The following is a 12,697-nucleotide window of genomic DNA, read 5'->3' on the forward strand; positions in this document are numbered from 1 at the left end:
GGAGAGGAAATATACCATGTAAATCCAGCTACCCTCAGTGCCGTTTTCTCGGTGCTCTGTGCTCCTCAGTACTACTGATAAAGAAACTGCCTTAAATGAACCAACACAAGCAAGTGGAGATGCCTCCTGAGATGCTGTTCATCCAAATGCGTAGGTTGCTAAAGACATCCTGCACTCTCCAGTGTAAGGGGTGAGTGGTGTGAAAAGCTGCTGGTGGGTCTGCAGTGGGTTGATTGAGCTGTGGTTAAATGCTGTATTTTGCCTTTTTAGGGTTTAGTTTTAGGTATGGAGGTTTTTTCTTTGAAGAAGCAGCTGTACAGGTTCATCAGTTTATGTATCATTTTGTTATGTGAATGCAGAACTTTACTAATAGAATCAGTACATACAGAAAAATATTTGTGGTGTTACCTGTCTGTCCTCATAGTACAGGCTTATTCTGTGCCTCATATTTAAAAAGCACAATTGTCTATTCACCCTAAACTTGGATCAAGCTAAGCATACATTATATCCTGACATTCAACAATGGGCCCAAATGTGAAGGCCTATCCAAAAAGCTTTGAGAAATATATGGTAATAGAGGAAATCTTGGGGCAGAGGTGTTGAGAAAGAAAGTTTAATTTGCCTTTTTTCAAAACAAAAGCCTATGCCTAACACCTGAGCTCCGTCTGAGCTGTCACTGAGATGAGGAAAAGACAAGTCCTGCCTGCTCGCATATAATTTCAGTAGTCAGGGGAGGTAGGTACAGATCTTGCACAAGGCCAGACCTACTGTCCCAGCATGGCAAAGGTGCCTAGTCTGTAGGAGAGCAAAGGTTGTCCATGTACCCTGTGAACAAGTGGGCCAACTAATTGTTGCTCTTTGCATCTCACTGACAACACCCTTTTCTTGCATAGTCATTTCATTCACAGCTTCTAACCAGAAGTGTCCCTCTGGAGTCCCTATTCCCATTGCATAGAAAAAAAAAGGAAGACTCCAAAGCAAAGTTTACAGTTTCATAGCAAATCACCATCACAGTCTGAGAAAAAACCCTTTGTTGTCTCCTGCTGGCAATATGCTAAAGTTCAGTTTATTCTTAGCTTTTCATGTGACTTACTGTTCAAAATGTAATTAGTACTAGAATTGATTTGTCTGATTTAGGTAATGATCTGGAAGTTGTTAATATTCTAAGCACTCCTTTGAATTCCCCTCAAACACACAATCTGTTTTACTGTATGCATGATTTCCTGTTTTGATTAGTTTTGTATCGCTACTCAGCAAGAGAAAATTTTCTCTACTCATATGCCCAACCCCATAGCCATGGTCTGACATCACTATCATCCTCGTTCCCTCCAGTTATTTCATATGTGCAATCACTTTTTATTACACTGAAGCCAACACTGAGAAGCCACATGCAGATGCTCCTTAATATCTACCAAATGCACGTAGACTACTTTAGAAGAGAACAATGCATATTTTCACAGCTGCAGCTTCCATTTATCCTCTATGGCATTCAAGAGACATTTTTGCAATTTGTCAGGGCTTGTCAGAATCCAAAGTAACAATACAAATAGCTTTTGCTCAGAGAAGTAATACTAAAGACAGATTCCTACACAGCAAATCCTTCCATATTTCCTCTGTTCTGCCTGTATTGATGCTACTGTGAAAAGCAACTTTCTTCAGTCAAGGTACACAGACATTGTGCTTTTAAATAGGGACTTTCAAATCACTGAGGAACTGCCCAGCAAGCACAGATACAGCATACAAAAATGTCACATATTAAGCTCCCATTGTCGGCTGCAATCCAAACAGTTGGCTAGGAGGAACTTAATATCATTAGGTGCTACTGTCCTCACGATCAGATAAAGAGGTACCTTTTCTCCTTCACAAGTAGTCTGGAAATGAAGTCTTTAGCTTCCTCTGATAGCTGTTCAAATGCTTCTGCATCAAAATCCCAGCTGCAATTGACTACATAATTCATTGTCTCTGCATCAGTTTCTCCCAGGAAGGGGGACAGGCCACTAAGCCTTAAAAAAAGAAAAGAATGGGAGGGAGATGAGTAGGTATTATATGCAAGATGTGTTTCTCCTGCTACGAATCCTCTGCTGTATAGCTGTTGTTAGCTTACGGAGAGGAAAGAATCTTAGCTATAGGGGGGTTCCAATTCTCAATCCTTGCCAAGATAAGCCAACAGTTTGGAGCAGTAAAGTGTTGTAATGTTAGTGTTACTCTCTAGCAGTTCACTCAGCTATGTCAGGGAGCACTGTTAATAGATCCCCAAGAAAATTAATTCCATGGGGATCTAGGTGCATACTTCAGTGCTTTCCCAGCTAGGAAAGCTAGGGGGACTCAAGCACTTTCCTAAATCAAGGCTCATATCCATATTTGGCTTGAATTAAACAGAATTCTGAACAATAGTATGCTTTTTTTCAATTAGTCTCTAAGCCCAGATTTATTGCTTCAGTCATTTATAACTTCATTCAGTTGGGTTTTGGCTAACATACAAATTTAAACCAGAAATGTATCCAGTTCACAGAAAGCATCTGTGAAAGATTCTGAGACGCAAAGTCAGCGACTTTGGACAGACAAGCTGTCCATGGCCACCATCCAGCTATCAGAGAAAAGTCTGACATTTTTTAGACCCATGGCCTAACACCCAACTCTGTGCAGATGCACACCAAGTCCAAGCTACTAAAATGATCAGATTGCAAATTTGAAAATTAACTCAAGTCCTCGGGAATGCAATCAAAATGAAAACTCTGACATGCTTTGGGCAACTTTTCTGAGTAAAAAAAGACCTGATCCATTTTGCCTTGCTAAATAAGGTGGTCAGGGAGAAAAACATTTACGTATTTATGAAAAGGGTTATTTGTTGTTTAGACCCTTTGCGTTAAGAGCTGGGGTTTTTTTTAACAGAATGAATTAGGAGTCACAGCCAGATGGCCTCAGTGGTTGCTGCATTCCTGCTCTGCAGATACCCTCCCCACTGGTGTGCTCTTGCAGAGCCTTTGGTGCTATCACCACAACCCCTCGCAGGGTTACTCACAACATATACGTGATGACGCCTACACTCCACATGTCCGTTGGGAAGGAAACAAAGTCATAGTTCACCACTTCAGGAGCCAAGAACTCTGGAGTTCCAAAATTAACCTTCAGTTTCTCACGAGGTTTGTACCTTTACCAGAAAGGGACATCAGTGGTGAGCGCAGGCTGGGGAACACATCTCACATTTGTAAAAATCAAGGCATGTCTTTTTGCCATTGTGAGCATGGCAGAGCGAGCAAAGCAGACTCCCCAGGCAATCAGGACAGCATTAAAGTCTTTAAAGAATAAATTGGTGAATTTTGCTGTGACTTCATGTGAACATACCAAAAGCTATCCCTTTGCCAGAGCAAAACCAGAAGGAAGACCAAGGGCAATAAAACCTGCAAAGGCCTCCCCCACAGAGTGACAGCAACTTTACTCTCTGCCAGGCTTCAAGCTTTCCAGCAGATGTTGTCCAACATAAAACAAATAAAGCACCTTCCATTACAACAGGTTTGGAGAACATTTGCTTAATGGGATGTACCCAGCTACAGCTCAGGGTAAGGGTCTGTGTAAAAAACAGGAGCACAATGTAACTGCTAAGGTGGGACCCTGAATAGGATTATTTGGGCTTGGTAACAAGTTAAACAGTGCTCCCATATTGGGAGAAAATGATTCTGTTCTATTGCTTAAAAAGGAAAGGTTACAAAACTGAACCAGTAATAATTGTCACTGATGGCAACTGGAGTTACATCAGTGTCCAAACAGAACAAACCATTAAAGCATTGCTTTTACATCTCTCTCTCCTGGAAGATCTCGTTTTCAAAATGGCTTTAGTAGAAGTTTGCATCTTTACCCTCCCAATTTAAAAAAAAACAAACCCAAAAAACTCAGTGTATCTATTTCTGTTTTCATAAAATACTTCTAAAAGAAAAAAGTTCTTGCACAGATACTTACATATACTCACATAGGTACATATATGCATGAATGCACCAGGTTTTGGGTTAAGAAAAGCCACAAAGGATTTAGAAAAGAAATAGAGAAATGTTGTTGTTCTTGCTGTTATACCAACAGGAATCATTCCTTTTTTTTCTATGGGAATTGACTTATGCTCTCACAGCCTTCATTTAACAAACACACACGAGCAAAGTAAAAGAATGGAGAAAAGCCTGTATTTCTCTAAGGGCTTCCTGTTTCACATGGGATGGCTCAAACATGCCCCCCCCCCCGTTTGTTTTTTTTCCTTCAATCAACTTATCTATGTAGAGTTTAAGCAGATAATTTACACAACCAGAATCTGCACAATAAAACCCAGCAATCAAGAAGTCTCTGAGAGCCCTCACAGAGTTCCTAGAGTAAAAGCTCTACATGGGGAATCATTTTGAGATAATTATAACAGCAGTATAGCTTTATTCAAACAGAAATGTTATTTGAAAAAGTAAATAGATAATTAACACACACAGCAGAAAACTCATGCCTGCAGCAGCATACTGCTTAGCTCACTCACATAGCAGAATCACTTTAGAGCCAAAATGCAAAAAGAAACCCAAAACCAAAAAACCAAACAACCCAACCCAAGAACTACCAAAAACATGTCAGAGGTTTGTGGGTTTGTTTATGTTTTGGTTGTTAAAATAAATTCTTAACTGAACTCTCTTACCTCCTTGCTAATCCAAAGTCAATAATTTTAATCTGGTTTCCTGTGTGATTTACACATAGTATGTTTTCAGGCTACAAAAAGAGAAGAGGATATTTTGAGTTAAACGTGACTGTTTGGGAGAGAGATCTAGCAAAAGAGTATAAAAGTCTCAGATTTTAATAATTTTTAGCATAATACTTTTCCTTCTATTCCTATCATGGTAGAGAGAGATTTGACTGGCATACTGAGTTAGTGAAAGGTTTGGGTTTGGACTTCCCATAAAGAAGTTTAACTTCTGTTCCTGTATAGCAATATTCCTATATTTAACCATAATGACAGATTTTGAAATGGAAAGGCCCCCCTGTATAAAATGGTAGAGTCAGTCTGATGGTTGAGGCTTACCCACTGGATTTACTTCTTAAATATAAAAGTAACTCCATATAAAGCCACAAGAAACAGGTCAAATGCATCCTTTGGTTTGCCCATGAGGGCAAAATTTTGTTTTTTCCAACGAGAGTATTTTTCAAGGTGGAGATGGGGAGGATGATGGTGTTCAAACTTATTACAGCTGGAGAACTGTTGTATTGGGTTGGTGTGGCAACATTTTAATAGTGGGGGGGTTACAGGGTGGCTTTCTTGAGAAGCTGCTAGAAGCTTCCCCCACGTCCGACAAAGCCAATACCAGCCAGCTCTAAGACGGATCCACCGCCGGCCAAGGCCGAGCCCATCAGCAATGGCGGTAGCACCTCTGGGATAAGAGATTTAAGAAGGGAAAAAAAGTTGCAGGGCACACAGAAACGGCAGCTGGAGAGCTGAGTGAGAACATGTAAGAGAAACAACCCTGCAGACACCAAGGTCAGTGAAGAAGGAGGGGGAGGAGATGCTCCAGGTGCCAGAGCAGAGATTCCCCTGCAGCCCGTGGTGAAGACCATGGTGAGGCAGGCTGTCCCCCTGCAGTCCATGGAGGTCCACGGTGGAGCAGATATCTACCTGCAGCCCATGGAGGACCCCACGCCAGAGCAGGTGGGTGCCCGAATGAGGCAGTTACCCCATGGGAAGCCAGCACTGGAGCAGACTTCTGGCAGGACCTATGGCCCCATGGAGAGGAGCCCACACTGGAGCAGGTTTTCTGGCAGGACTTGTGACCCCGTGGGGGACCCATGCTGGAGCAGTCTGTGCCTGAAGGACTGCAGCCCATGGAAGGGACCCATGCTGGAGCAGTTTGTGAAGAACAGCAGCCCGTGGGAAGGACCCACGTTGGAGAAGTTTGTGGAGGACTGCCTCCAATGGGAGGGACCCCACACTGGAGCAGGAGAAGAGTGTGGAGTCCTGCCCCTGAGGAGGAAGGAGCGGCAGAAACATGTGATGAACTGACTGCAACCCCCATTCCCCGTCCTCCTATGCTGCTGGCAGGGAGGAGGTAGAGAAATCAGGACTGAAGTTGTGCCTGGAAAGAAGGGAGGGATGGGGGGGAAGGTGTTTTTAAGATTTGGTTTTATTACTCATGACCCTATTCCGATTTGATTGGTAATAAATTAAACTAATTTCCCCAAGTTGAGTCTGTTTTGCCAGTGATGGTAATTGGTTGAGTGATCTCTCCCCATCCTTATCTCGACCCAGGAGCCTTTCCTTATATTTTGTCTCCCCTGTCCAGCTGAGGAGGGGGGTGATAGAGCAGCTTTGGTGGGCATCTGGCGTCCAGCCAGGGTCAACCCACCACAACTGTCTACAGGCCAACCAGATCTAATATCATTTGTGTAAGGCACTGTATAAACAAGCAGGGAAAAAAAAAAAATCAGTTGGTATTTCTGTTCAAAAAGATCGGTTATTAAGGGGCCATTAGGAAAACATTGTCATTTTACTGCAGTTCAGTTCCAGGCAGTAAAAAGCACAAACAATAGGCGGATGATTGAAGAGGTATTTGAACACAGTTACAAGGGGTAGGGGGAAGTGGAGGGAAGACTGCAGGCATTTCTAGCCAAAGAGGGTTTTGGGTGTGGGTTTTTTTCATTGATGACAAAAGGGAATTGTTTAATTCCACACAGAATGAAAAGCTTCTGATTTAAGAGAGACAAAAAAACCAGAATCCTGTTCATTTCACTATTCTAAGCAAGCTACCAAATAGACATTGAAAAAAAGGTAATGAATCTCTAGACCTCCATTCATTGTGGCTACTGAATTAAGTAAGTCTATTCCTTTATGACATAAGTCCATGAAATAAGAAATGACTCTTGTAATTAGAGACTCTGTGGTAGTCCAAACCATAGCATTGCTAAAGAGCAGAGAGCACGTACTACTGACCTTCAGATCTAAATGGAGAATATAATGCTGGTGCAAGTAGTGGACTCCTTCACAAATCTGTTTGGTAAATAGGATCGCATCCAACTCAGTTAGATTGTAGTTTTCATCTGTGATCCGGTCAAATAATTCACCACCATCAAGACTAAAATTTTGACATAGAAAAGTGTTAAAACCCCTAAAATTCCTTATTAGCTCTATTTATTTCCAAATTGGCAACTTAGGCTCTCTAATTTACCAAGGGTCCTAACAACATGTCCAATATAAAGTGTATCAGTAGTCTCAGTGACTTCAGGAGACTTATTTCTGAGTGTAAAATTAAGTATCAATCTAAATTAAAAAATGGAAAAGTTGTCACTAACATTTGGGGGGGGGGTTCTGATGGGGACCTGAAGAACCTACGGAGAGTACCAAAGTATCTATTATTTGCTCATCTTATTAGTCTACAGAAAAAAAGTCTGCAACCTATAAAATTTACTAAATGAAACTTCTCAAACTGAAAGCTATTTAAATGAGCTGACAATTGAACTTAATTCTGCACAAAAATTAAGAGAAAATTACATCAGACATATAGCTCTGAAAAGGTTCTGCAAGGTAAAAACTTCAGGCATTAATTTCAATATACACATTTTAAATGTCTTATCATACTTATAGTTGCTATTTAATTTTGTATTCTTTTTTCTTCATGTCATTAACAATTAGTTCTGTAGCAGAAACTCAGTTTTTAGGTTATAAAACTTCAGGTTTTTGTAAAGCAAGATGCCACTACACAGAAAAGGCAGCAGGTATACATCATGAAATCTCCCTCTTGTGAATTCCATGTTAGATATAGAACAAAATTCCTATTTAGCTTCAAATGGGGAGGCATTTTTATTAATCCCAAAATTATTCAAAGGAGGCAGACCATGCACTAATCACCTTCCTACCTTCTCCACGTCTTTTCTAATTCTACTTAAAACACCTCACTCCTCTTGTCTGAGTGTTTCACCTTCACCCTCTCCCTAGTATAAGCTTTTATTTACCCATGACACTTTCATGTAATTTGGTAGCTAGGGACAATGATGGAGCCTGTAAGTGAAATTTAAATGAAAACTGAACCATAGTGAAGTTCTGTTCATTAATAATCTTGTAATTTGTTTCATACTCTTGAAGATAGCTGCCTTTCTTATAATTTGTTTAAGCTGTAATCTTGCCAAATATATAATTTTTAACCTGAAGAAGTTACCTTTAAAACATTTTTTTTTTCCTTCTGAAAGTGAAATCAACTCACTCTCAGGCTGGGAAACCATTCAAGTCTTCTTTAGACCTCAGAATTATCATTCCCTATTTCCTTTAGTGACCTGAGAAAACCCAAACATCTGACAATTCCTGAGATCATTTAAACTTACTATTCCATAATCAAAGTGATATTATTTTTGGCTTCGAACGCATCATAAAGCTGGATCAGATTCACGTGATTTAATTGGTTCATGACATTAATCTCATTTTTTACTTCCTCCTGAAAAAATAAGTTAACAAAAAATGAGCAAAAAACGCTTCTTAAATTCCAATACATTCAAATACAATTATTTGTAAAAGCCAGTAACAGCTATACAACAGGTCTCATGTGGACAGCAGGTTTAATCACAAACACGGGAGATGACAAGCAGTCATATAAAGTCCAAGCTGCTACTTACTAACACAGATTTTACAGTATTTGATACTACCCAACAACAAGATACTGGCTTTTATGGGCTGATTCAGGGAAGTGGTTTTAAGGTGCTTGCGACAAGGCCAGGTTTAGTGTGTGCTCACTTGGGTTCACAGCAACATAGTTACCCTCTCTTTTGCTCCTTTCACTTTTATGATTTTGGCTGCCAGGCTGAGACCAGTTGATATTTCCGTGCACTTGTGAACTTGCCCAAAACGCCCCCTGTTGATACCAAGGAAAAGATGAGAAACCGGCTTAACACAGCTCACCACAGGAACTTTTCATACAACTATTCTTATCATTGATTAAAAATAGCACAGTACAAAGTGAACAGAATCAGGTGGCCAGCAGCATGAATCTCCTCTTTCTCTCAGCTTATGAAGGATTAGTTTTATCTTTCCAGCCAGTTGTTCAATGCTTACAGTAAAATATTATGCCCCCTTTGTATTACTACATTTCACTGTGGTATGATGACCTGATGATATTCTTTTTCAGTTCTGTAACTGTATCCGTTTGCTGTCCTTCAGTGATGCATTAGTGGGTATATTAACAAGGATATTTCTGTCCTGATCTCATAACTTTTTACATGACTAAAAGACCAGTAACTATAGCCACGCCACAGAGTGCATTTCTTGCATGTTGTAAATTCTCCCCCGTGTCACCCAGATATGTTAATGCCCCTTGGGATGATTTCTAAACACCATCTTCTCTGCTATTGCATCATATTGCTTATACTTATTAAGCCATATTTGTACTTGGATCAACCTGTAAATCAAACCTTCCTGTCAGATAAGTAAGGATACAAGAATACAACGGCTGAAGCAGCTGCAGACTTCCTATGAATGAAAACTAAACATAAGGTCAAAATAATTATAACTTCTCCCTTATTTTTTTTAATGTGCAGTTCAGCATAGAAAAAAGATTAGGAAGTTGCCTGACCTAATGGGCTTTGCTGACTTTCAAATGCTCTGAATCTGTCTGCCTGAAGGGTACAGGTTTTTCTCACGACACCAGCTGTGGCCAGGATTATTATAACAAATGCAAAAAACAGTCATCTAAGACCACTGTCAGGCATCTGAAAATGGAACTGGGGCAGAAACCAGTCATCTAAGGGACACCCACACACCCCCCAAAATCAACAGAAGGTTGATAGAAGGAACCCAGCAACTACGGTAGCCCAAAAGGTCTCAAGGATGAACCTGCTCACTATGGCTGCAGTGAGCTTGCATGTGCCTCACCCACACACACTTGGGGCCATCTGAAGAAGATAGCTCTAGCTCTCCAGCTAACCGAATTTCTCTGTGCCTTGGCTACCAACAGCAGTACAGCATTAGGGACAGGGATACTTACCCCCCCAGTACTTCGTGACGACACACCGAGTAGCACATTGTCACCTCTGTTTGCTTGACACTCACTATGCGATGTTCGAAAGGAGCCGGAGGAGAAGGGCTGTCATCTAAAGAGGAGACAAGCTGGTCATTGAGATGTTTCTGCACACATCACTGCACTCAGTTTCACCTCCCTTACACCAATGATTTCAATTCACAGGACACGCGCATCACCTTGTGTTTGCTAAGTGTAATGAGAAGTCTCAACTGCCTTCCGTGCTCTCAGTAGCCACACCTCCAAAACCATACTCTTGTGCTCCCCCCACCTTGGGCATCACTGTTCCTGAAGGCATGAGCCCAGTTTCTCAGACAGGCATTACTGACACAGCCCTCAGTGCTTCTGTGGGCATGAGGTTCTACAGGAGAGATGCTGGGGGCCGACACAAACGCCTGGACAAGCCAGCCTCCAACTGCTGCCGATAAGCTGCTAATGCAAACACTCAAAATAGAACTTTATACTAAAGTGCACTGCCCTCTCTCCCATCTTTTCGCTTTGCTTCATGTTCCCCTACCACACCATCCATTTTTCTTCTACTGGAATTCAGACAAGCACTAAAGGATCTGGATAACATTAAGCGTGTGATTCTGTCTCTATTTTTAAGTGGCATGCAAGTAAAATAACCATTGCGTTTCCAGTTAGCCGTAAGAAGGGAGGTGCTGAAAATATCCAAAATCTCTGTTATCTCAAGTGAGGGACTTTTACTGCTAACACCCTTTTACAGATGAGAAATAAAGGCCCAGAACTGAGAATAGAATCCCACCTCCTGAATCTCAACCCTGTTTTTTTTAAACACAGTAAACCCACTGGACACCTTTAGAAGATCAACTTCTTCGTTCATCCATTAACAGAAGAGGTCACCTGAAAAAAATGTCTGGGAGTTTGAAAAAATTACACTTGATCTTCTTTTAATCGTTATATGGCAGCTGGAAGGACCAGCACAAATACCCAGCATTGATAAATGATGACAGTTATTGGTAAAATCAGGAAGTTTCTCCTAGCAGCAAGATTTTTGCAGACAATGTCCAAGTTAAAGCTGCAGACATTAACATTATAACTATGAAGTTTCATCAGTTTGTGGGAAGCTAAATCAGTCAACCATGATACACTTAATGGCCAAGTTTTTCTAGGGTAAAACTTCCATAAACCCACTTTTGGTGTCCCCCATTCAAAGCAATTTTACAATTAATCTCAAGATATCTTGGGCTGCAATTTGTATTCAACTCATCTCTAGCCACTGCTGAGAAAGCCAGATCCAGGTCAGGACATCTACCCATGTATGTGCATTCTGGGACATACACATACTTATGCTGCCAGGAGAGAGTACTCCCTGAAACAATGCAATCAAGTGTTCACACAGTAACTGAGGACAGATCTATGGCCAATAACACAAAAAAGACCACAGCAAGATACTACTGCAATATTTTACTGCTCTCTGGATCTCCATAGCTGTTAAAGCATACCTGGATTTGCAAACTCTATGTTAAGGAATAAATGCTTAATCTAAAGAAAATAGACTTTTTCAAAATTACTCATACTTCTGATCACACATATACTTCACCTAATTTTATTTTAAAGGAACTTTTTTCCCAAAACACACTTTAAAAGGAAAATCACTATTGAAAGAATTTGTACAAATGGTAATTCATTTGTTATTTACATAGTCAAAGATAAGTGGCAAAATGCTCTTCAACTGCAGGACACAGGTCGTCTACTGAGCACTGGTCCAGCTACTATTGTATATATAAACACAAGTAGCACAAAATCCTTAACATAAAAGTTTCCGAGAGTAACTGCGAGCAACTTACCGACGATCACTTCATCCTGTGTGGGAAGCTCTTTGCTAGCTTCCAATGGCATAGGCTTCTCTGGTGCCATTCCTGTACACTGATGAGCATCACTTTCACTTCCCCCTGAAGATGCAGACTCAGATTCTCTCCTCTCAGAGTTGCTATGTGTCAGGGATTCTTCTGCTTTTGCTGTTTCTTGATGGATTTTCACTTCTACCCCCACATCTTTTGTAGGCTCCTTCACAGATGTATTCTGTGAGGTTATGGGCTTGCATTTTAATTCCAGTTTCTCTTCAGCCTTTTTACCTGGTTTGGGCTTGCTCAGTAATAGCTGTTGCTTCCCTGTTTGAGGTGCAAGTTCATTTTGCTTATTGTCTCCTTTCACTTCTTTATTTGGCTCAACGCTGATGTTTTTAGGACTCTGCTGAAGTTTTAATTTGTCAGGTAGCTGTTTGACTCCTTCCACTTCTGCTAGTGTGGAGGATGGGGATTTTACTTTGGGACTTTTACCTCTGTGATCATTTAAGTTTCCTTCCTTGGTCATCTCCACCTTTTCTTTCATTTCAGTCATATGTACATTGATGGATATCCTGTAGAGCAAACAGTTGACATTTTGTGCGGATGACTAGCCTTGCTTTTGTAACTTGGGGGGGGGGGGTGTGTGTAAGGCAAAAAACTATAAGCTTCCAAACCCACAGATTTCTACAGCATTAAAGAAATCTAGCCATATCAATCCTCTTAGGAAATACTCACAACACTAAGGGAAGAGCATCAAAAAGCATGCTGATGCTTTTTCTGTGTCCTCATCTGTGTATATGCCTGCCTTCTGCTGAACACAAAAAGTCTCATACTGCAAAGTGTTAATCCCACATTTGAAAGCTTACCCACTTTTTG

The 12,697-nt window shown here is 40.8% G+C and overlaps 1 protein-coding gene across 11 annotated transcripts in view; it reads right to left on the minus strand.

Annotated features, from left to right (window-relative positions):
* The window catches only part of MYLK3 (myosin light chain kinase 3), a 65,803-nt gene that overhangs the window by 3,210 nt on the left and 49,896 nt on the right, over positions 1-12,697 (minus strand). For all 11 annotated transcript variants that reach the window (XM_069793574.1, XM_069793569.1, XM_069793573.1 and 8 more), the window contains 8 exons: positions 11,822-12,393; positions 9,978-10,083; positions 8,756-8,849; positions 8,326-8,435; positions 6,941-7,082; positions 4,661-4,731; positions 3,023-3,151; positions 1,851-2,003 (listed from right to left, as the gene is read on the minus strand). In XM_069793574.1, the coding sequence (XP_069649675.1) occupies positions 1,851-2,003; positions 3,023-3,151; positions 4,661-4,731; positions 6,941-7,082; positions 8,326-8,435; positions 8,756-8,849; positions 9,978-10,083; positions 11,822-12,393 (1,377 nt within the window). The remainder of the gene's footprint in view (positions 1-1,850; positions 2,004-3,022; positions 3,152-4,660; positions 4,732-6,940; positions 7,083-8,325; positions 8,436-8,755; positions 8,850-9,977; positions 10,084-11,821; positions 12,394-12,697) is intronic.

This window comes from Haliaeetus albicilla, chromosome 10, assembly GCF_947461875.1.
Source record: "Haliaeetus albicilla chromosome 10, bHalAlb1.1, whole genome shotgun sequence".
NCBI lineage: Eukaryota > Metazoa > Chordata > Aves > Accipitriformes > Accipitridae > Haliaeetus > Haliaeetus albicilla.